We start from the raw sequence: 25,019 nt of genomic DNA on the forward strand, positions 1-25,019 counted from the left end.
GGAGCTCGCAGGAAAAAGGAAGGCTGAGCAAAGAGCCACAAGAACACACAAAATGAGGTGAGGAGAGAAGACACATGCAACTGGGGAAACCCAACAGCTCCGATTCCCTCCGGGGCTCTCTTGGCCTTGCTTGGACTGGGCCATCACTTCAAAAGCAGGGTCTGATCCTGCATCCATTAAAGTCAGTGGCAAAACTCCCAGCCATATTAGTAGTTCAGGATTAAACTCTTGACACTTGTGAACATCACAGGTGCACTCACACGTCTGCGGGATTTTGAATGCTTGCCATAACCTACAATTTGTTAAACAGAGGAAATGGTGATCAGTTTATGCCAAGACACAATTCTCACGCAGGAAAACCTAAGGAGTTAAGAGGGTATATAGCAGCACCCTTTCTTCTCCTCACCCTGAAAACGGAAATCAATACAATTCACGCACACCAACCTATTTAGCTACATTCCCTCCTCTGACACTGCAGCTGCATGCATCCCCTAAAGGCTGTGCTAATGATCTGGCAGACAGACATGTCCCAAATGACACTGCAGAATGCTTGAAGCTCTGAAAGAAGACACTATCTTGTTTACATTGACTGTGAGGGGAAAAAAAAAAAGCCATCTGATTATTACATAAATTCTAGCTGTAACAGCTTCGTGACTAGTTGAAAGGAGGTAACAGGCTCCAAAATGACTGATGGATCCAAGTGGTTGGATCCATCAGCTTATTAATCTAATACTAAGGAAGACCTTTCTTATTCCTAGATCTCTATCACTTTAACCTACCCCATGCTGGACAGAAAGCACAATCTCTGTTCACTGCCTGTAAAGAGAGGCAGATTCCTGTACTGTGACTTTTGTATTTTTTCATTCTCCTCTATGCTATAACAGAAATGGAGAAACAAATAAAATAAATACACACAAAAAAGAAGCATACAGTAAGCACTTCCCTAGCACAATAATGTTAATTTGCAAAATATCTCTTTAAACTATAAATGTAACTTGGAGCAGAATGCAATTCAAAAGGCACAACTGCAGTTCATGTAACCATACGCACACTAGCTTTAAACTGCATTCCTGGAGCAAACCAGCCTCGGCACCATGAGCTTCAGTGCAGGGTACACACGCTCACCTGGAATCCTGGGTAAATAAAGCCATTATGCTACTGTGGATACCATATTAGCCACCTTTAGGTTAGTGCTGATACTCTAAATTTAATCATATCTGTCGATTCCTGTGGTACCTCAAGGTTGAATTTGGCACTAGCTGTGTGATTACGTATCAGTAGATCAGTATAAAAATAATTTGTTCTGAGTTCACTGTTTTATGAAATGACAAACCATCAAAATTAGCATTCTGGCTGAAATCCACTGCATTTCCCATCAAGGCTTACACATTTAAGCAACATCTGAACCAACTGTCTATAATTACTCCTGGCAGATACTGGAACACTTCGGCCAGTAGTAGATGCAACAGTGAAATCAATTTTTAAAGGCATGCTGTAAACCACTTCTTTCAAGATGCTCAGCCCAGAAGCAAACATGTGTCTGTAAGTCAAATCCAGAGTTTACTATACAGTATTTGTTCACTCTTGCATAGTAAGAGCATGAGAAGAATGACAGCCCTAAGTAATCTGTCATTTTAAAATTAAACATTTATTTAGGCTGCAATTCCAAAAACACTAGCCCTGAAGTTCCTGTCACAACTACTTAAGAGGAAGTGGGGTTGCACATTAGCTTAGGTTAAAAGAAACACAAATTCTGCACAAAAATCAGATATCTAGATAGGCCGTACATGTGTAACATGCTTACATCCCCTTCTTTTTTACAGTGAAAGAAGAATCACATCTGTTCATCTGAACCCAGTGAGTTCTCTTCCTTCTCCCTGCATACACAGCTGGGGGTTTTGTTTGTTTGTTTTGTTTTTATCAATGCAAAATCTGCCTGTGTAATGAGCCTATCAGTCTCAATTTCAAACTCCCACAAAGACAAGCCTGAAAGGGTATCAGGCCAACACCTCTCTGTAAGTTCCCTTCAATGACTTGCTCAAAACATCTCAGAGGCCAAGAGCTTGTAAGCTTGCTTGCCTCAAACAGCTGAAGGTCACAAATTTTCAAACTTTATGAATGGCCTGAGTACTTTCCCTTTCACATGTGGACATGCAGAGGGGAAACTGAAGGCAACTCAAGACACCAACCAGAAGGTATTAACAAGAGCCAGAAAAACAGACAACACTGCTCAGAGATTTCCCTTTGAAAATGAAACTCAGAAACACATTTCTACCAAGGCCATGCCACTACTGTCAATTTTTCACATCAGGCTCTTTGATATTCCGGTGGCAGGTACCAGGGAAAAATTTCAATGTGAGTCATTAGAAAAGCCCAAGATACAAAACAGGAACACACAAGAGAGCTATTCTGATCCTCTCCTGTAAATCTACTAGTTCTCAGGAAACAGATCAACCTCTACCAGCATTAAAAGAACGCTTAAAGGAAGAATGGCTTATGGAAAGAGAGAAGGCACACTTATTGAGGAAGTACAAGAAACAAAATGGCTAAGAGCCCTATTTGGGAAGAGGACGATTTTGTCAAAAGAACCAGCAGTTTCAAATGATAACTTAGCTGTGCGACTGTTAGAAACACAAGGCAGAGTAACAAAAGTGGCTAACATACATTAAAATGTCCCAGCATAGTACTAGTTTATTTAGTCTCTCCTGACACTATAAATTTGTTTCTGCCCTGATTATTACAGCTGGGAACAGCTGTGCCCACAAGAACCCAATTCTCCCTGTTTTCCTCTTTCATCCTCCTATCCCAGGCACCCTTCCCAGGAAAAAAAAAAAGCTGTTTTGGGGTTTTTTTTTTACTATATGCCAGTACATATTCTTGAAAGAAAGGGGGCCACTAACATTTAAAGACACTTTAAAATTTCAGTATGTTTTTGTATTATATTTAAGTATATTTAGAAAAAACTTAATTTCAATAAATTAAGCAAATGGTCTTCAAGGATGAGGGAATACATGAGGATGAAAAACGAGGAGAACACCTTCACAGTAACATGTCTGTTTATTACTAAGAACCTCAGTTCTTAGTAATAGAGAGCCCTCTCCTCTCCTTCCCTGACATTTATTTCTTAAGTGTTCACCAGAGAAGAGGCACTAATGCTAAATTTGTTAAACTAGCTAACAAGTCCCAGGCACCTCAGCAGAGAAAAAATCTGGAAGGTCACCAGTTCCTAACTGGTGCAGAGCACGTCACTAGCGAGGAACACGGCCATTACGGGGAAGGCTGGAGTGGAGCACAAGTAAACTCCACCAGGTAATTGGGGTGGGCTCCACGCCAGCCCACAAGCTTTATGAGAACGTAGGAGCAACTGCCATGCGAAGTAGACAGTGCTGCAAAGGTGCAAGAAAACTGAGCTGCAAGAGGAGGAAGGAGGCAGCAGTGGAAGCAAGCAGCGAGAGGACACCAGTGCCAGCGATACCTGTGCCAGAGATACCAGACTGGAAACTACCAACTCGAGTAAGGGCAAGAAATACATTTAAGGAAATCTCCCAGGGATCCAGAGGATTAAGCACATATGTAAGTGATGTATGTGTCCCAACTGCCTACATCAGGTCACCTGAGCGCTGCCATTTAAAGCTCAGGGAAAGGCGGCAGGGAAAATGGTGACTCCTACACCACCATCCGCAGGAGGAGGCATTGGGAGGAAGCGACGTGCCTACCCCAGCCCTGCAAAACTTCAAGTGCCTCCCCAGGCGCTGCACGCCCCCAGTGCTGCCTGGAGCCTGTCAACGCAAAGGGACTGTGATAAAGGGCAGACCTATTCTCATTAAATTTAGGCGTTATATATAGGCTGTGCTGTTGAGAAACATCAGTAAAAGCAAACTTCGGGAAGCCAGGCAGGGAGACAAGAATGTAAATCCTATAATGCTCCACCAGCTATGTGAAAACCAGGCTCCGAAACTGATTTGGAGCAATTTAATCGCGCAGCCAACGCACGCCCTGGACAAGCTACACGCGGCCTGGGGGTGCAGCGAGAGGGGTTCCCTGGGGAAAAAGCCGGAGAGGGGTGTTACGCACGGGCACCACAGGTTTTTTGAATTAAAAACCAGCACCGCAAACGCGATACGGTTCCTCAACCAGCAGCACCTCCCAAACTGGGAAAGAGCTTTCTGAACGTCACCGCGTTCCGCTTTCAGCGCGGAGCTCCGGAGAGGGAGCAGGGCTGGGCCGGCCGCCCGCCGGGGCCTAGCAGGGCCGGCTGCCCGCGCGCGCAGGGCAGGCCGGGCCGGGCCGGGCCGCCACCGTTAACGGCTACAACGGCCAGCGGCGGCGCGCGCGGGGCTGAGGGAGCGCGCTCCCCTCAGGGGCGGCGCCCGCCTCGCCTGGCTGAGGGGGAGCCCGCCCGGCCGCGGCTAGTCGCCACCGGGGCTTGGCGAGCGTCAGTCACTTACTTGTCCAAACTGAAACACTATATTAGCTGCGCAGGGAGCGGGCTACAGAAACCGCGCTTTTCCTGACAGGGCAATTTCCTGACCGCCGGCCGCTGCCGGGAAGCCCGCCGCGCTCCCCCCGGGCCCGGCCGCGCTTGCGCTGCCGTTCCCCGTTGGGGCGGGGAAGGGGAGGCGGGAGGGGCCGCGTCTCCCCCGCTCGCCTTTGAAGGCTGCGCCGGCCGGTGCCGGCATCTGGTTTGCATTTGGGGGCCCGCGTGCGGAGCTCGCCCCGAGCGCTGTTGAAGGGATCTGCTGTGTGTTAGGCATAGCTGTCAAGCTGCACTGCCCTGGAAAGCCGAGCGTGCACTGTGCCCTGTCAGGAATTCAACTGATACGAGTATTTTTGCCTCGGAAAGGGAATCGTATTTCTCCTTTATTTAAAAGCGAATAAAACAGAAACAAGGAGGGGGCTTGGCTCTTTTTGTTAAAGGGGTTGTTGCTAAATCGTATTTCTCAGCCGCAGCCCTGTTGCCCTACAAGACTGCAGAAACATTGGGGGTTGCAGAAGCATTTAGCATGTAAGTGGTGCAAGAAGCCACATTGAGAGCCAGGGGAAGAATAAATACAGGGAAACAAGCAGAAGGGTATGTCTGGACTGAGGACATCCCCCACCTTGATCCATAAGTATCTAATCGCTTCGTAAATACACAAAACAGGACTGCAAGCCACGAGTTAGATTTTCTGCATGGGGTTCCTCCGTTTGAGAGTTCTACCTGAAAAGCTGGAAAATTCCTGATGTGAGGAATAAACCCTGAGTTTATTTAAGGTTTGCTTAAAATGGAGGACAGGGCAGTAGGATCCCCTCAAACGCATCCCTTGACAACAGAGAGACAGGCCAGCAGTGGCTGCACGCTCCAGCGGTGGGTCGGACCAGACCCCACCACGTCCCTCCAAGACCCACGTAGGGAGGAGCGGATGGAAACCCTCACAGTCCCATGATGTCCAAACACTTCTGAAGAGGCCCCAGGGAGCCACCAGGGATTTTTCCCGTTATCCCCCAAATATTCTACACCAGGAAATCTTGTAGCAAAAAACTCTCTTGCAACATTTGCAGAGTTTTCCCACTTTGGCCCAGGCAGAAATACTGCAGGAACGACTTTGCTCAGGGAAAGATGAGTGTTGTCTCGTGGTTAGAGCACAGGGTTCGTGGTCAGGAGCTGTGGGTTCTCATTCCAGCTTTGCCACTGAATCATTTTGAGAGCTTCGCTAGTCACTTTGTATTAGAACCAGTTAGTAATTTTCCGTTGGAATGATTTTTCTGATGGAAAACACTACTTCTACAAAACTGAAATCTTCTGGGTGAAAATTGACTTTCTGTTGGGAATACCTTGCATCTAGGTGGGGTAGGAAAGGACATTAGACCCAAACTGAAGTATTTGGAGTTTTCTTGCATTACTCCAAATGTTTTGCTTTGAATAGATAGATTTCTTTAAAAAATACCAGCCTTCTGACTGTAATTCCAAGTCAGCTCATTGCACGGTGGGAGTGTGTGCTCTCACGCTCTGCTTTGCTCCCCGGGAGGTCTGCACCTCCTGTAGTGGGATGCAAATGTCTCTCTTCTGAGACGTGTACAACCCGATCTGAGTCAGACCGGTCCAGGCATGCAGGCACCTGGCCCATGGGAACAAATCCTAGCGTGAGGCTACCACTCTGACCAAAGAAGTGCTCCACGGAGAGAAAGTGTAAAGTTCAGAGACACAAAAAAACTGTTTCACATTAGTTCAGTGACCCAAAACAAAGTACTGTGGCTGTGGATATTCCAAAATGTTTTGTTCAACTGAAAAGCAGTAAAATGAAGTCCAGAGAAATAGGCCCAAGTGTGCTTCCACTATCTGACAATCAAATCCTATAAACCTTTCCGTACACATTTAAATCCCTTAACTTTTGTTTGCTACGTTAAACATCAACCATTTACCTTTTCTTTCATAACAGCAAGTTTTGGATTATCTAATAAGCTTTCTCTGCACTTGTTTCAGTCAGAATTCATCTTTTCTGAACATGAGTGATCATAGCCCAATATACAGCGTAATGTTCAAAACCACGTCTTGCCAGTGACTTGCACAGCGGCAAGAATAATTCCCTATGCACCCTTTTAGTTACAGACAGGGATCAGTTTTGCCTTTTTTACACCTATATCACATTAGTACCTTGATTTATCCAGGTCTTTCTGTTCCAATAAATAGAAAAAAACCCCCAAATTATCTGTCTGTAAGTACAGACAACTGTATTCACTTTTCCTTAATACATTTTTCCATTTCATTACACTTCTCTAGCACTCACATGGTTTCTTTCCAAGGGGGTGCCAAATGAAGATATTTTGAAGAAGATATAAATGAAGCTGAAGTTACAAGATCTCCAGCCTCCAAAATCAAAGTCCTGAAAATGCTCTTTTTTTAAATGAAAGAATCAAAGTTTAGATTATCACATATTCCCAAGACCACATGAGGCTTAATTCATTACTCCTTTGAAATATTCTGAAAGCTGAGGGTTAAGAGGTGTTATATTAGTGCAGAATAATGATGATTAATTTGTGTTTCGTATCAAATGCAGGAAGAGTAGATATGTGCGCAGTGAATCCTCTATAATTTCAAAGTCTTTCTATAAACTTGAAAATACCTTGTAGACATATGTACCTTAAATGGAACACAAGACCACTTTTTTTCTGTTTAGCGTGTGGCTGTTGTAGTTTTGCTTCCGATATTACTGCTTCAAATAACCTTCCTTTTTTTCCAAGATTCTGGACAGATTCACTTAAAATACACCCTTTTGCCTTTCCATTACAGAGTAACTAATGAAAATTCCATTTTAAATGTGCTTTCTGTGAGACAGGAACGTTCTTTTTTTCATTATTAACAAAAGCCCGTATTTCAAGCTGTAGGGATACAGCTTCAGGTAGCGTAAATCAGCGTTGGTCTGAGATGGCCTGCAGTCCTCTCAACCAGCACTGCAGAACAATTTAGTGGTTTTAGATGACAGTTGGCATCTTTGAAATATTCTCTTTTGCAGAACTAGACTAGATGTGACACTTGCTGGAGAAGAAATCTTGCATAAATCTGTCTAAAAAGACTCACTTAATCATATTACTTCACTAGCAGCGGTAACCTTTGGAGGCCAAAGTCCAGACAGGTTGAGAAATGGAACATGAGTACATAAAGGTGACAATTCCATTAACTGCAATCAAAGAGAGAGGTGAATGGTGAGATAAAGACAAATGACTTATTCTATAAAGGAAAGAAAATATGTGTGTGTAGGGGAAAGAGACAGAATGAACATTTTCCAGCCTTGTCGAGGAAATAAAGATCCAGTCCCGCTCCATTGAGATCAACACAAAAACATCTCTTGGCCTCCCTGGATGCAAGCTCTGGCCCAGCATCCCAGCCTGCTGTTGAACGTTAGTAAGAAACATAATTTCAGGAGTGCACATGCTCGCAGGTGAGATGCCCCAGTAAAAAATTATATGCAGAATGTCTTGCTGAATTGCCCACCGTAGCCATCCTGGAAATGCAAATACTGGGCCTAGCTTTGCAGTCAACAGGGCATTCTGCAAAAATAAGTAAGTGGAAAAATTGTTGGCATTTCTGAACCCAGTGATTCAGGATTCTCAAATATACCAGACAAGATCTTTCAGTCCAGCGGGATGTACTTCAACCCCAGAGGCTGAACAGAAACAGCTTTGGGACTTTCTTTTGGGCCCCGAATCGGAAAGCGTGGGTACGTATTGATAACTGGAACTACAACCACAGGGAAAAAAAGAGTTAGTTCTTACGCAGGTTCAGCGCGAAACTTCAGCACAGATAAAAGAGCGATCATCGGGACATATTCTCATCCGCTATCCTTCAGTGATGCCAAGGACGGCACAAGTAGCATCGCTAAGACAACTTCACATTACCTAAGTTTTTTCAGAGGAGGTGGAAGCTTAGAGACTAGCCCTGCTGGCTACTGAGCTGCTTTGCAGCACTCAAAGCCACAAAGGGATCTAATCTATTATCCCTCAAATCTTTCTAAATTTCAGATAAAGAGGAAACTGATAATATAAAATCTATCTAGATATACAATCTCCTCCTCTTTTGCAATTTTCCCACTTATGTGTGGCATTTTCAAGAATTTCTATGCAGAAAACCTCATCTAAAACCAATCCATGTACCAAAAGAAAACAAGCAGATAAGCAAATTGTTTTACTTACAGAAGCAGAAACAGCTCTTTGAGCATTCGAAAATTCCGCTTACTTAGGTATTGATTAGCATAACAATTGAAGGGAAGAAAAGCTTTTTAAAAGGTCATGTAATGTGCTTGCTTAGGCAGTTCATACAAGCACCTGAGGGTGGTTTTCAATCTCAGTTTTGAGAAGTAGTATAACACTGGTATAGGAAATAGAAGCTGGGGAATACTCTGGATGAAGAGCTTACTGAGTCATTGGACTAGGACTATTCATTCAAACAGGGAAATAGGGAAGTAAAAAACAACGGAATTCTATGCAACAACAAGAAGGGATTTTTGAGTGTACAATAGGAAAAAAAGGAAATGTCCTTTGGGGGACTTTTTCTGCTTTTAACAGAGATATTAAGTTACTGTTAGATACTAGAGCAGCCAAAAAAGGGAAATCCCTCTTTTACACAGCTCTAAATATAGCTAGAAAAATAATTCTGATTTTATCAATTTGTGACCCATTTCCTTATGTTTTGGGTAGCTCACCTTTTAATACAAAAGTCAGAAGCTGATACAAACAAGCATACCATATTTCAGGCTCCACCAAAATTCCAGTGTCTTGCCCAGGGCCTGTTCCTGCCTGCTTTCTTGGCTGGATACCAATATCCTTTATTCTCAGGGGAGTCAGCCTTCCAAAAAACCACTTGGCACTTGAGTCAGGGCTGCTCTGTTTTCCTAACGTTCACGGCAGGCAGGATGTTTTCTGACTCTGGTACCCAACAGTTGAGCATTCCAGACAGCATGGGGATTTTTCTTTCAAAACCGCACTGCCAATGCCATAAGAATAAGTGAAGTTCTGTGACACCGTGTGATCCTGGTGGGAAAATAGGATGACTTGGTTGCCATACAGCGATACACAAAGGCAAAATGCGCATGACTCTTGCCACCTTTATAAACTCTCCTTCTGTGGGGCGAATGCTGAAAAAAGTCTGGCTTAAAGTCATGTTTTCATCAACTGGTTCCCCTCTGGCAAGACTTCCAGATCTCCACAGATTAGGTTAAGGAGAAGACCCTCCCTCCCCCAATGCTTGGCCAGAAAAGAAGCCCGCTGCTGCAGTCTTAGTCTTTGCACACATTGTGCTGTACCTGTCCATGTTGCCAGCATGTGAAAATGTTCTCTTTGCTCCCCACAACAGATTCAGTCTATGAACACGCAGTACAGATATGCCTGCAACTTTTGCATATCCCTTTACACTCCTTAAATATTAGAAATCTGACTTTATCATTAACACTTATATTCAAGTAATTCCTGAGATCGCTGATGGCAGGGCCAACTACAGCTGTGCAGCCTTTGCCTTGTGGAACAGAGGCTACATAGGTGAGGGCAGGCAGGTTACAACTCACAGGCAGGACTGGACTCCTCACTCCAGAAGCAGGCATACTGCCCTGCTCTGTCTGGGAGGCAGATTTGCCAGAGACGTCTTCCATCATAGCTCTGTGCCAAAATCCAGATGTGCAAAATCGTGAAATCACAATCTGTTGAGCTGGAAACGAATTTCACAAGCCAAGCTGTGAAAATCTGTCGAGCTCCTTAAATTTCACAATACCTTACAGCTCATGAAAAATAACTAACGGAGGTTAAATATTTTTCTGCAACATCCTTTCAAGACTTTTTCCATACAATATGACCAGCTTACGTGAAGCAGTTTGTTACAGTGGTGATACATCATACAGTGATGCCAAAATCCAGTCAGCGCGGAGAAGGGTTGAAGAAGGCTCAACCACATTTCAAGCAGCATGTCCTTGTGCCATGACTGTGACTTTCTACAAAAGGCAGATCCTACTTTGCCCTTTGAATTCAGAAGCTCATGAACACAGTCATGGGAGGCAAAGTACCATCAGCATCTGTTAATTTGTAAAAAATAAGAGTGTTAGCTGGAATCTGGACTTTCCAGATTATAAGCAACATGCAGCCTTTCTCCTAAACTTATTGCAAAATGTACAAATGATGTTCTAAAGCCAGCACTGTAATCTTTTAAGATCTTAAATTCAACTGGGGCTTATTCAAGTACATAAAAAGCAGTTTGTAGGATCATTTAGCTACCTATGTATCATACACAAATAAAACAAACAGCACTAGAAACAGGAATAGAATCACCATATATGTAGCTAGTTCCTATAGCAGTTAGATTTTCATGCTCTGTATACAACCCAAAACAAATTGTCTGCTTATAATTAAAATATGATACTGTTTCCAGAAGTCTTGCCTCTATGGAGATAATTTTATACCATGGGGCAGATTCAGCCCTGGTGTAGTATTTCTGATTTTCATGGAATTACACCATTAAAAAATTTGGCCCAACATCTTACCCACACTGATGCAATTCAACTTTTAAGGGACAGTTATGGGGTTTCCTCCTAACTCAGGCCAAGTTTCTGGAACAAGGAAAGTCTGTAAAAGAAACCGTTGGAGGGATGCTTTAGTCTGGCATTTAGGAATATTCATATGTTAGAAAACATCATGGGATTTATTTTGTATGTCTGACACATTAGAATTTCTTGCTTTTTTTTTTCTTTCCTTACAGATACATTGCCAGTATGTGGTCACAGCAAAACAGGATAAAACCCAAAGAAGTATAATGAAACAATTATAGACAGCCGTGAGTAGAAAGACATTTGTGGATCCAGTTAATTCTGCTTCATCTTTGTTATATAAATCTATTTTCCAAACTTAATGGGTTGCCTGAGCTTGTAATATATGATTAACAGAATGTCTGCACCACTCAGGACCGGAGAAAAATGTAAGATGTTAGTTCTCTCTAACCTTAAATATTTTGGGTATGATTGATCTCACATAGTGCTTTGGATTTATGCTTTGCATGACAAATGGAAATCAGAATATACGCACTGATGCTCTCACTGATGTTGAAAACTTCTGACTTCTGTGCTTCTGCACAGAGAAAAAGAGCTATAACACTTCCCTCCTCCTGGAGCTAACCTGGTCTTTCCTAAAATCATGCAGCTTCATAGGTCATGGGCCAGAAAACAGGAGTCTCCCCAACTCTTCCTGCCAGTGCTACATATATCGGGCACCGGGGGGGCGGAGGGTTTGCGAACAGTGGAAATGTGATGCTGTCAGAGGTCTGGGGGAGATAATTCCATTCTCTCTGCAGTTGTTTGAGCTGCCCAAACAGCATGAAGCAGATGCCTAGGTTCTTGCTTAAGGCTTCCTGGGAAAACCAACACCGTTTCAAAACCGTATCAGAACCAAAACTATGGAAAGATTAATCAAGCTTGGGTCAAGAGGGAAGAAAGACACAATAGCTTTTGGCAGCAGTGAACTGGTAAATTATGTACCCAATGTTGAGCTCCCTTATGAGTCAGAATATTCAGTGCATCACATCAAAAACTCCTTTAGACTATTGACATAATATTAGAAAGAACATGGAAAAAGATGGTAAAGATGGTTCTATTACAGAACCATCAAAGGTACATTTTAAATTTACTACTTGCATTTTTACACTAATCTGACAATCATAAAGCCTTACTATAAATCAAATGGAGCAAATGCTACCAGTAAATTAAAACATGTAATCTGTGTACAAAAGTTAAAAACCCTTTTGGCACAGAAGACAGCCGTGATTCAGAGTGTCTTCCAGTGTTAAGCACAAGCAGCAGAAGAAAACTGCTTTAAGCATTCTTTAAAATCCCATTCTGGTTGCTAACCTTTGGATTTACAGTTTGTCTTTCTGAAGCAAAGATAAAACCATCACAGCTTTAATCAACTGTTTGAATCATGGACCAGTCTGAAAAACTGAAAGTGAAATAAAAAGCAAGACACAACAAAAATCAGAACTACTGTACGTTTTTGCCATTTCTGTCAGCCACAGCTAGGAAATGTTGTTATAAAGCAAGACAAAAAATTGAGGAAGGAAAAATATTATAACTGCACTCTTATTTTAGGCTATTTTATGTCTGATTGTTTCAAGAGTAGGAGGAGTATGAGACCAGGTACGTAATCCACCCTCTCCAAGAATTGCCGGGACCGTTTATGAGTATGATCCAAACACGAGAACAGTTTCCTTACCTACAGTATGTTGTAATCATGGAAATATCATGGGATGTTTTAATTGACACCTCATCCCCATCATCACAACGTACACTGAAAAGTCGTCACCTTGGGAGATACAGGACTGGAAAATTAGGATGGCAGATAATTATCCCATGGGCTGCAAACATTTCCCTCAACGGAATCCCGGCCACCAAGGGTCAGCAGCTAAGAAACAAGCCCATGCACAGGGCACAACTCCACCATGAGGGACACACTACCTACTAGAGCTACATGTGGTTGCTGGGAGCACAGGGGCCTGTACAGACCCCCCTAAGCTGGTGACAGGGTTTGGGGAGGGAGGCCAGGGGGTCCTACCACCTCTATACGTACTCTCTTCTGCTGCCTTCAAAGGGAATGGTGCTTTAACTCTGTCTTCTCCTTCATTTGTGTATTCTACTGCTGTAACTCGAATTTCTCCCAAAAAAATCTTAAGGTAAGCCTGAAGAATTGGGAGGAGGGAGAAGAAGCTTTTACTGAACGAAGCAAGTTTTCCAGAATACAACCTCATCCTTTTGACCACCTACTACAGTCAACCTGATTGGCTAGTGCTGTACTTCAAGTTTACTCAGGTTTTTTCCCTTACTTTATTGCTTTTAAATTAACTGTCAGCTCAAAGTTTCATCTAAAGCCATTTTGTACGCTTTTTCTGCCTTAAAAAGATGCCCATCCAAGAATTATTTACTCAGCACCAAGCTTTAGGAAGTCACTTTGATATGGGAGGAAAAATACGTGTTAGAGTTGCTTTGTTTTAATATGTCAGTGAAGGGAAAGAAATCCCAGATAGAGCTGTGGACGTGACTGTTTATCATCCTTTGAGAAAATATATGTTCTAAGTCAGTTCAGTGGTACTTGTGTCACTGAGTTTCTAACGTTGTTGAAAACTGACACCAATACCTGAATAACTTAAAATTTTGACCCAAGAGTAACGTCCCCCTTTAAAAGAAAGACCTCCAGAATTAAGACTTCAGCTGCTCCATCTTGAGCTAGAGAACTATTTTTCCAAGCTGCTGCCTGTATTGGGCTTCAAACCAAAACTGAATGAATGCAAAGGAGAAAGCCTAATGTACAGCGGTTAAAATATATGGAGGCTTTTGGGTTTTTGGAACATCAAACCCTTCAGAGTACAAAATATTTGCAATTTGGTATTGCAAGCATTTCCCTTCCCACTGGAAGGTTAATTTATCATAGAGGAATACATTGCTCTCAGACAACATCACAGGCTGGTCATGTTTTTGCTACATTACCTTATTCTCAACCAGAAGAAAATTAGTGTCACTTGTGGTGAGGGTTGTCTTTGTGAGACTGGTCTCATATCATACTCCTATTTAAGGGAATCAGCTCAGAGGTTGAGGGTAAGGCTAAGGATCGCAGTGGTATTTTTGGCCTTTTAATCACAGCCTTTTCAAGGTAATCCATATTTTAGCAGCGGCCCATAATGTTATCTTCATTTGTAACCTGTTGCCATATTTATTCCATAGACCTTTGCACAGAGCCTATGACCACGGAGGCTTACTGACTGCAACTCCTCCCAGCACAGCTTCCAGCAATACATCCCAGCCATTTGCAGCTTGTTTAGCGTGCAAAACCCCACACTGATTCTCTGGGTTGAGTAACGATGTTCTTATTACACCCACTCAGTGTCCTTAATATTGGGTAAGGGGAAACCAGGGGATGAAACAAGCTATTACTTTTGGTTTCTATGGTCCTGAATCTGTAAGCTCTAGTTCTAGGGGGGTATCTGCTCTTTGACGACACTTCCCATATCGTGTTTCAGCCAGGAAGATGGATGTACCTTAGTTAAAGTGAGTCATTCACTGAACCTAGGCCAAACTTTGAAGCAAATCTGGGCCAGTTTACCGCCTCAGGAGGAAACCTGGTTTTTGCATGAATTAGATGTGAAAATAAGCAGAGCCTGACTGACATCTTCTCTGAATTCCAACTGTATGGGTAAAACCCAGCGGGCATGAGCCTCAGGCATGACAAAAATGAGGAGGGGAAAATGAGGCTTCCTGTCTCCCCTCCAAGAGCCAGAGACATGTTACTCAGAACTTAGGTTAAATTGTTAATTATTTATACACTAATTAAGTAATGTTTATAGAATGTCTTACATATGTAAATTGCTGTAAATATGCTTACATTTTTCCTGCCGTCTCCAATTAAACGAACTTTCATTTTAGAGCAAAACAATTCCATACCAACTTGTTACACCAGTTCTTTAGCCAGGCAGCTTTTTAGCTAATGGTCCCAGCTCAAACTGCACTATTGGATTTCTCTACAGAAATTTCTGGGCTGGTTTGTAGTTGTTTTAATTCCATCACAGATCACATTCTGTTTAATGATAATTTGATTTTGCATTGCAAGACCCAGATGTACATTAGGAGGTCACAACCTTTCCATTTATCTCTTAAAGTAACTATTTTTTCCCCAAGTTCCATCAGGTTAAAACAGTTAGCAATTTTTCTCCTTGAAGTGTCCCTTCAGCTTGGCCAAGATATATAATAGATCAGTGTAGCTACAAATGCATTACAACATTAGTCATCAATTAGTTTTAAACCATCGCTGTAATATATCATTTATCTAGCTTGCTGTAGCACTATTGTGAACATTTAATTTTTTAAAGGCATCTTGATTTTTTAACCTGACGGCTGCATCCCCCTTTTGTCTCCTATACAGACTTCTCCTTAAGGAACAATAAAAATTAGATTTGTTTGACCTGCACTCAGGGTTCGTTTAAGCGAGATGGATTTTAATTGCTCTGCCTAGTCTACCAGACAGCTTTTATGTAATATTCCAGACATTTACGCACTGTCTTTTCCCTTGCTGTAAGCAGGTGTGTGTGCCCACAAATGCCTGTAAAGCAGCTCTTACAATTCATTTCACATCTCTGACAATCCTCTGGGAAATGGCTTACTCTGAGATATCATTGGCATCAAATTAAGGGCTCCAGTCATTGCCACTTCTTTCCTCCCAATACCATTTTGTTTTGTCTTTAAGATTCCACTTTTTGTGTGGCTAATTCTAAAAGGACTTTGCTGAGGACTGTGTTCTTTGTGCTTGCATTGTCATCATACAACGCAGATGACTCACCTCTGCATCTCCCAACAGTGAGAATGCATACAGAGCCTTCCCTGTCTCTCCCAAAATCCACATTGTCCTTCCACCATTTGCAATACATTTGACTTAGATTTATGAGTCGAAAAGGTTTGGAGTATAGGACAACTAAGACTGAGAGAAGCATGTCTATGCCACAGACGTTCAGTATCTTGAAGGATCTCTAACTTCAATTAGTAAGTCACGCGAGCAAGTTATCACAGCATTGACTCAGAGCCCGAAACACCCTGACTTCTCTGCCAGCTTGGAGTAGAGGCAAAATGAGCTCACTTTTGCCCACGATGAACCTTATTTGCTCCAGCTGCTCCAGCAGGGAGAGGAGAACCTCATGCAGAGTGTTCTCTCCCTGCTGACTCTCCTCTTCCACGGGTGATACAATCTGAAGATGAGGTCCTCTATTTTTCCTGTTCTTCCCATTCCTAAAAAGGAAGGTTTGGCTGTACTGTGAGTTACCAAATCAGCACAAAAAAATGGGCCTCCTAAGCAGTTATTTGTGCCTACAGCTGGTTCTGGTCTACTCTCTGTTGGACACACACATGTACTTAATTCCCATTTGTGCTGGATGCCTATTAAAAGAACAAATCTGCAAGTGAGGAGGGTCTCTTCTACCATGTCAATGGAAGTGAAATACGTAAATCTCCTGCATGCTGAGGGCAAATGTATGCTTAAAATGCTTGGGAGAACAGCTGTGAAAAAGAATAAGTGGTTTGTATTATGCTGCAAAGTGTCACCAATCCAACATGCTAAGCTGATCCTCATGTGGTACATTGTGCTTGCTCCATGCTTGCATTATACTGCCTACTGCTTCTATGTGTGGGTAATTCAAAACGCACAGCATTTCAGACAGCATAGAAAAAGGGACAAACCTGGCTTCTTCCACTGCAGTATAACCAGCACGGTTCACAGCAGCAAGGGACCACTGGATTGGAAAGAACAATTCCAGTTAGGGGCCCTGTGCAGGGAGTGGAGGTGGAGATCATGGTGAGCCACGGAGAGAGCTGTGGAGGAGCAGGGGGAACCGCCTGTCTTGCCCAGTCTGGGAAGCCATAAGAGGGATTGGAATAATCTTCCCCAGTGCCACTGTTTTTCTTCCCTTTTATCTGCCAGTGGTGAATCCCAGTCACTCAGGAGACATCCTGGAATGAGACTGGTATATGATGATAGGTGAATCACAAAACATTTAAATAATATTAAGGGTTCTGCAGGAGACTGTGAAAGGAAGTCCCATTTCCTTTCCTTAAAACTGAGCAGAATCGCACACTTGACCAAAACTCACGGTACATCTTCAAAGTGCAAAGTACACCTGCGTAGCTCAAGGCATTCATCTTCCACCCGCCCTGTCTGAGCCGGCACCTGAGCCCCATGATAAACTGCACATATGGTTTCCCTCTGGACAAGAGAGGGAAGCAGCAGAACATCTTAGATGTTAATTATGGCATCGATGGAAGAAATTCAGATGCTACACTGAGAGAAGCCATAAAAGACTTTTACATGATATAGAAACTATGAATACAGCAGTGACATCAGGAAAAAGATGGGAGGTCCAATGCACTTACTTTGCATATGGACACATAATTCTTAATTTCATATTCTGTTTTTTTTTCTAGGGCTTGTATATCCATCAATAACACACACCAATATTTTTTACTTCCCTGACAGAAGCACTGAAAATCAGAGCCCATTTATTTAGTACCAAACAAAATCAGAAATAAGAGCAGGCTTCAACACTAGAATACAGATTTCTAAACCTCCGAGGACCAGATGCAGCAGAGCTGGAACACTCAACAGCTGTAATGTGCACTGAGGAGTCACATTTGTTCAAGAAAAGTCACATTACTTACATTAATTGGATGTGTCCAGCTCATCCTGAGTCTACTTAAGCCTTGGCAAACCTCTAGCTCTGAGGCATAACAAAAGTATTAATATAGATATTCCTTTATATTATCCCATTTACATAACGACTCCCACCTTTGCAACCTAATACTTATTCTTTGGAACACAGAGAACTATTGACTCATATCTGGACTGGGATGCCAAAACCTCCTAAATTTAGAGTTGTTTGGAACAAGGGAGTTTGGTTCAGGCCCATCCACAACAGCAAATTAAACACAAGTCGTCATCTGTGCGAGCGACATTTTCAGCATGTCCAGAGCCTGGCGCAAGCTGACATTCTTTCTCCCAGTAAGATTTACAGAATGTGCGCATTGAAAAGTATTGAGGTAAACCATGGTCTGAGGGCCAAGTGCATAAATTAGACTTGTCCCCTCCCTTCAGTAAATTACATATATACACACTGTAGGTTGGCTAACTATGCTTTTGGCAACTTGAACAAGTCTGTGTGAGTGTGTGTTAACAGAAGGGGAGTTTGTGTCATACTCATGCATTTACATTTTCTTTTCTAAGACTTTGGTGCAAGGAATATGTTGTACATCATTTTTTCCCTCCATTCACATCAGATACTAGATTAAACAGACAGAAAAAAGAAGTAATATTAAAAGTGTTGGCACACATTGCACTTTCTCAGCAGAAATTGTGTCACTTGTACATAGGTTTGGTTTAAATTACATAGGTCAATTTAAGGTCAGCAAGAAGCGCCGGATTAGCATCCTCAGAGACTGAGGTCCTCTCCTCATTCACAGAACAAGTCCAGATCAAGAAATGTCAATGAAAGCTTCATGCACAATGCTTCTTCCTTAGAAGAGAGTTATATTTCCTCAGGCCAACCAAGTGCTCACCTGTTCCTTGAGCCCTCGGCTTATATGGCAAAACAAAATGACCAGTTGGCATGATGATAAGGGGACTGACACTATCAAACTGCTTCTTTAAACACTGTCAAGATTTTTATGAGCTGCGTATTTGCAGTAGTCCATGTACCTGTGAAATAACTGAATCACTGTCTTCCATGTGTCAAAATTATGCCATTTCTGGACTGTTCCATCTTCCTCCCACAGATCTACCACATTTTAGGTAGAATGCATGGCCTAAAAACCCAAATACGTGTTGCAGCTCTGACTGGCTCTTGGTGATGTCTAAAAAAGTAATGCAGTGAACGCCACCAGGAAACCCACACATTACCCCAAAGGATGCAGTCTGCACTCTAGGCTTTTGGCCTTTCAAACTGGATTACCTGTGCAAAGCTTTCCTCTATGACCTGAAGAACCAGTAGAATTATTTTTAATTGAAGGCAGAAAGCCTCACATAATCATATGATATGAGAACTAGGGCTTTCTGAAAAATGGAAAACACGGAATGATTTTGGATTGAATCACAAAGGAACTGAATATTGTGCATAGGTCTTCTCCTGAATTTCCAGCAAATTCATCCTCTTGCCAGGCATCTCTCTCAGCCCAAGCCCTCCTCTTGCAAACTTCCTTGGTATCCCATCTTCCAGGCTGCCTGATATCTCTGCTTCCCCTCAACTTCTTTCCAGAAGGTCTTTCCACAGATCCATGGCATTCCAGCACTGTGGCATTCCTCAGTGTCCCTTTCCGCAACTGAAGAATGTGTTATTTTGCACAATATGTTCAGGCTCTTCCTACCATGTCTTCAGCTCCTTCCCAATGTCTCCTGTGCAGGGTGAAGGGAGATGAGCGGCAGAAGCAGTTGCAGGAGTATCTGGATAGAGGATCAGAGCTCAGTTCCTTCCCTTAAATCCCTTGTGTTCACCTCTTAGCAAGCAGAACTGTTGTTCCAGAAATGAGATCCAGAAATTATTTCATTCCAGAAATGAAAGTTGCAGGAAAGGTTTCCCTCCTTCCAGTTCTTTCTAAAATTATATCCAGGAAAACAAACTGATTGTTAGAGGCTGAGTTGGCAGCGGGGAGGAAATCCTGCGTGTCTGTCTCCCAGAGCATTCTGTCCTCTCCTCTTGGCATTACGTGTCAGCCCTGGTTTGGAAGTGGCCACTGGATGGGAGGTGGATTTACCTGAAGAGGGAAAGAAAGTGATGACACATACAGTGGGCTGCCAGTTCCCTGTTAGCACGTGACAGGAGGAGATGGTGCACCCCTCAGCGGACCCTCTCTCCATACCTCTGGAGCACCCAGCCCTGCTGTGCTCTGCTGTGCTGGCCCTCCAAGCAGCACAAGCCAGGCTGCAGGCGGCAGGGGCGAAGCTGACAGCGCCTTAGGGATGAGTCTGCTGCTTTGGTGTTGATGGGAGATCAGTCCCAGAGCACCCGCACTGCTTACAGCAGCTCCCTCCTTGGCTTTGCCCTCCTGTGCCTCATCTACAGAAAGAGATCTGCTGCTTCACAGTCCCTTCCCTCCTCTGCAATTAGGACTACGCTTCATTAACAGCCCCCAAAACACACGCCTGAATGCAATTCCCAGACACGTGGCTCTGGAGACTCTTTCCAATGTGCACCACATTTTAGAAGAAATGCTTTCTCTTATGCCACTCCCTCCTGTTCCCAACAACAGAATGGCCTGGTAGCAACTACAGCAAACTCACAGTGGGAAATATAACAGTAGAGAACTATTCAGTGTTCACAGTAATGTCCTTTACTATGATTTAGCAGAAATGTAGCTGGCATGGCCTGAATATAAAAAAAAGGGGGTTTGAGCGTAGTACAGAAACTGCTGCTACAAAGTTATGCAAATTCCAGAACTTCTGTTTCTGTAAATAAAAATTTTCCAGGGGAGAACATACAGAGGAGACAGTCATGTGCTCTAGCCTGAACAGGAATCGGGAAATTCAGGGTCTAGTCTCAGCTCCGCTCGCAGACAGGTACTTTTGTTCACTCGGCTTCCACTTTCCATCATAAGACCAAAACAATGATAATAAAAATCACAATGACAGCAATTGAAAAATATTTGCATAATTATTTAGCATGTGTTTGAATGCTTTGCATGTTAAACAAGGGATTGTTCCTCAACCCACAATCTCAGGTCAGATAGGGAAGTAGAAAGAGGGTAGGAGAACAGGAACAAAACCTAACACGTGTAGAAGTAAATTCAGTTCCGTAGAAAAACAAGCTGAAATGGGTATTTAAGAGAGGCTAAATACGTAAAGGGTCAGAGCCTGGTGGAAAATGTCAGGGAGTTCATGCCAGGAACATAGGCTATGACACAGAAGGAAGTATGGAAATAATTGTGGAAGAGGCTGATAAATGGGTGGACTGGGCTGGAAATACTGGTAGAACTGAAGGTGGTATCGTGACAGGTGTACAAATGATGATGATGATGAATACGTTTTCAGTTTGGACAGTGATGAAGCATGAGTCCTGCTGACTAAGGGTGAAACAGCCCAGGCAGTGACTGTTAGATTCTGCTGCTCCAGGGCAAGATGCATTGGACTGCATCTAAAGCAAGGCAGGACTGCCTCGGAAATAAAGCAGTGCTCAGAGCCAAGCACCCGCCTGAGGAAGATATTGCACCACAACTCTTTGATATGGCACATTTACCAGCAGGTTCAACCAGTAATTCAGTGAAACTTGCATTCAAGTCAATAGGACAAACCCATGTGGGAATAACTGAGTCACATCGTTGCAGGAGTGGCACCCCTGCCCTGAGCCAAGCCCCATCCCAGAGCTGTTCCCTTGGCATCCAGTGAGGGTCTGCCACAGATCAAGTTCTCCATCTGAAATATCAAGCCCTGCCTCATCTGGGACAAATTTACTGCTTTGATCTTTAGACCCCACTTTATGTGGACACGCCAGATGAGGTTTCTTAAACACTCAGACATCCATGGAGACAGAAATATCAACAGGAATCAATGCAGAGATATGTCACCTTGGCAAATTTAACTTACTATGTCCTCTTTGTGCTTTGGCAACTTTCGGCTGAGGCTGGCTGTATGATTTGTTGAACTAAATTAGGGAAAGGCTGATTCAAGAACAAAAAAAATGCAGCTGAAGAGGAGCTGGGGTTTTCATACTCAATGAAGTACAATGATAATCACCTATCAAGAGGAAAATACGTGATAGGTGCCTCATGAACTACAGGTTACAAGAAAAAAGACAAAGACATAAATAAGAACAGATTAACCCAACCATGGGAGAACAGCAAGAAAAGCAGCTCGTTCACATATTCATATTGACAAAACTCTGGCTGGCTACCAAATATACTCTTCCCACCCAGAAATAATTTGGGCTTGAAGGGAGCATAAACATCCCTTATTATTCTAGATCATTAATTGTCAATTCTACTTGGTGTCCAAATCCCAGAACATTAACATCTGAATTCAAATATGATGTGGTCCTGATCATCTGAAAGTAACTACACCCTTTGCCCCACAGTACGATCCTTACACTCCATGTGGGGAGAAGCATGGCTTGCCATATGGAAAATATCAGTTAAAATAAAATGTTTTTATCTTATGTTAAGAGTCATTCACGGTTTCCCACTGGTGTTTGCCATAAAACCAAGAAACAGTGAGGCTGTTTAAGCACTGTCTGGTCTCAGAGACTGTGAATGGAAGTCCATCCAGTTTTACTGCGGTCTGGTGTAGTCTTTCTTGATGCAACACACACATTTAGCCATCTACAAATTCCATAGATGTTTTTAGTAAAAGTGGGAGGTTGTGCTACCAAAGGAGAACATGAGCCAAAGATGTTCTATTATCCATATCCTATTAAAGGTCAGACAGAGCTCTTACCTCAGTGCTATAATGTGACCAGAAACTTAATTGAAAATATACGAAAAGGTTATTAATAAAGAGATGAAGCCGTAGTAAATTTAATATAGCTCACAGAAGGACTTTTGCTAGAAAGAGAAGGTTATATAGATAGATAGATAGGCCTTTAATTAAGGTGTATCGCTGGGTTAAGTGTAAATTTTCCAAGCAAGCATGAAGATAGAAAACTGGTAATTGCTTCCAATTTATATTATAAAAATCAGTCATATTCATTTTACTTGCTATGACAGCCTTACTCAATTCCAAGGTTCATTCACTTAATTGGAAGGGAGAATTCTTTGAGTAAAAACATAAGGAATTGAAGAAAGAGACAGACAGATTGCAAGAATTGAACGAACAGCACTTTAAATGAAATCATTAAAACCCCTCGTCCAAGACTCTCAATAGATTCATGTTTGCTGTCCTCAAGGGATATTTATTATCAAAGCTGAGTAGGAAAAGATTGGAAATTATATCAGAAAAATGTCTCTAATGGTCTTCTTGAAAATTGAATCTGAAGAACTCCCTCTTTCTATTACTATCATAATTTTTCCATGTCTCCAAATTAGTGTAGACTAGAAACTCAAATATTTCTCTCACTGAGACCTCTTGCAACAATGGGATAACTTGGTCAAGCATACCCAAAAGGTACACATGCATACAAACTAAATTTGCTTCAACCATATTCTCGTCTTTTACTTGTTCACACAGAGAGTTACAGGAGGGAGTATGTTCAAAGAGAGCATTGCCATAAGTATTCATACAAATGTCTTTGTGTAAATCAGCCTCAGAAAAAAAGCCTTACTAAAGCCATGAGTCTTTGTGGGTTTGGGAGTTATCCAATTAGTGATAAGGAAACAATATGTGGTGGCGTAAGTGGCAAGTAACAAGCAGTAATGGTAAGAGCTAACATTTAAAAGTAATAGTCCAGGAGAATATAAGTAATTCACAAGACTAAATATCAGAATCATTTGTGGACTACTATTGAATAATAAATCTACATCTCTTTTGCAGGGAAATTGCCTTAAAAAAGAAGATTAAGTTTTGAGGGGTTTTTTTTTTAGTTTTTTCAGCGTGAATATTCACACAGCTTCAGTGATATCTACCCAACTGCCCAGTCTCCTTCCCCTGATGAAGGCCAACACAGGACAGCTGTTTCCACATTTACTGTTACTGGATAAGAGATATAATTCTGTAATTATAATCAACCAAGGTGCACTGAATTTTAATCTCCCAATGCATAAATCAAAATAAGTGCATCACGAATACATTCCTGGCATGGGCAAGTGGGTTCTGCTACAGACAAATGCATCAGCAGCACTATGCCCAAGTCTTTCTGGGATCCGTTGAAGCAACCACTTGAAAAGGATCCATAGCAGAAAGAGGACCATAAAAGTGGGGAAAGCTGAGGCAAAGACAATGATAAGTAGCACAGAGCTAAATCTCTCCCTGTCAGAAGTCAAATGATGTTAAAGAAATTACTCTAGGGATGGTTTTGGTCTACGTCTCTGGTTTCTGGAGGGAAGCGACAAGGGATATTACTCCATCAATGGATATAAAGAGAAGGTTAAAACATCCTGATGCTAATCTTTCAGCAAATATAAAATAATCATGTTGCAAAAGTATTTAATACTTTCAATTTTCAAAGTGAGGAGCAAGCTATAACAACTAAACAGCAAGGTTAGAGTAACTAAAAGCTCAGATGTTAGGTTCCTAATAGGAACGGAATAATAGCTTGAATTAATGATCTTTAAACAATTCAAGACTTAAAGAAAACACCAAAACATTCCTACGTTTACATGAAAGGAGTGAGATCTCAATATTCAAGAACATTAAAGCTAGCAGCAATAAGTTTTTATCTGTCAGCGGGAAGGGAAGATAGAGCTCCAGAAAGGCCAGGGAGGATTAGGGAGAACAGTAGACAATCGTCAGTGAAACAGAGACAAAGCTGGGAACATAACTATAAAGTGCTTGAGGAAATCCCTAAATCCATTGGTATTAAAGCATTTACAATAACTTTTCAATTTTGTGGCCAGCCTCACTATCAGGAGAGTTCTGTCATTTATGACAGTGGAAGCAGGATCAGGTCTTAAAGTCAATAAGTTAAAAAAGCTTTAGTGAGGTTTGAAGTTATTTCAGGAAATGCACTTACAGTGATTTGCTTAAGAAAGATATGGCTAATAGCGACTAAGTAGGCCTCAGTCGTGAACACAGAAACAAGCGAAAGCAAAGTAAGATACAGTGTGAAACAGAAGCATTTCAGCTGCTCGGCAGGGAGTCGTGCGACCAGAGTTCAGTGATACCTTATGACAGCAGCAAGGCTTTCCCCATCCTTTGCTTCTGCCCGTGTGCTATGCCTGCCACCCATTCATGTGGCAAGACAACTGTTTGTGGAACTACATGGAGAACTGGATCACTGAAATAATCCAAGCAAAAAAAAAATCCAAATAAAAATCAGGGGGGGTGTCTGTTTTCTTTAGCCCAGATTATTTGATCTAATTTAAAGCACGCAGCCATACACAGCTGGACTGGCACCAAGAGGAGAGAGT

At 42.3% G+C, this 25,019-nt stretch overlaps 1 protein-coding gene across 4 annotated transcripts in view; it reads right to left on the reverse strand.

The window, feature by feature from the left end:
- Nucleotides 1-25,019, reverse strand: part of FGGY (FGGY carbohydrate kinase domain containing) — a 224,775-nt gene that overhangs the window by 141,285 nt on the left and 58,471 nt on the right. Inside the window, exons 1-2 of one of the 4 annotated variants that reach the window (XM_072868151.1) lie at nt 10,331-10,438; nt 9,221-9,507 (exon numbers count right to left, since the gene is read on the reverse strand). The exons of 1 other annotated variant lie outside the window; for it this stretch is intronic. In XM_072868151.1, the coding sequence (XP_072724252.1) occupies nt 9,221-9,223 (3 nt within the window). In that variant the 5' untranslated portion in view covers nt 9,224-9,507; nt 10,331-10,438. Of the gene's footprint in view, nt 1-4,448; nt 4,581-9,220; nt 9,508-10,330; nt 10,439-25,019 lie in introns of those variants that run through there. 2 more of the 4 variants (XM_072868150.1, XM_072868152.1) reach the window with 2 other exon arrangements.

This window comes from Ciconia boyciana, chromosome 7, assembly GCF_034638445.1.
Source record: "Ciconia boyciana chromosome 7, ASM3463844v1, whole genome shotgun sequence".
In the NCBI taxonomy this organism is placed as follows: domain Eukaryota; kingdom Metazoa; phylum Chordata; class Aves; order Ciconiiformes; family Ciconiidae; genus Ciconia; species Ciconia boyciana.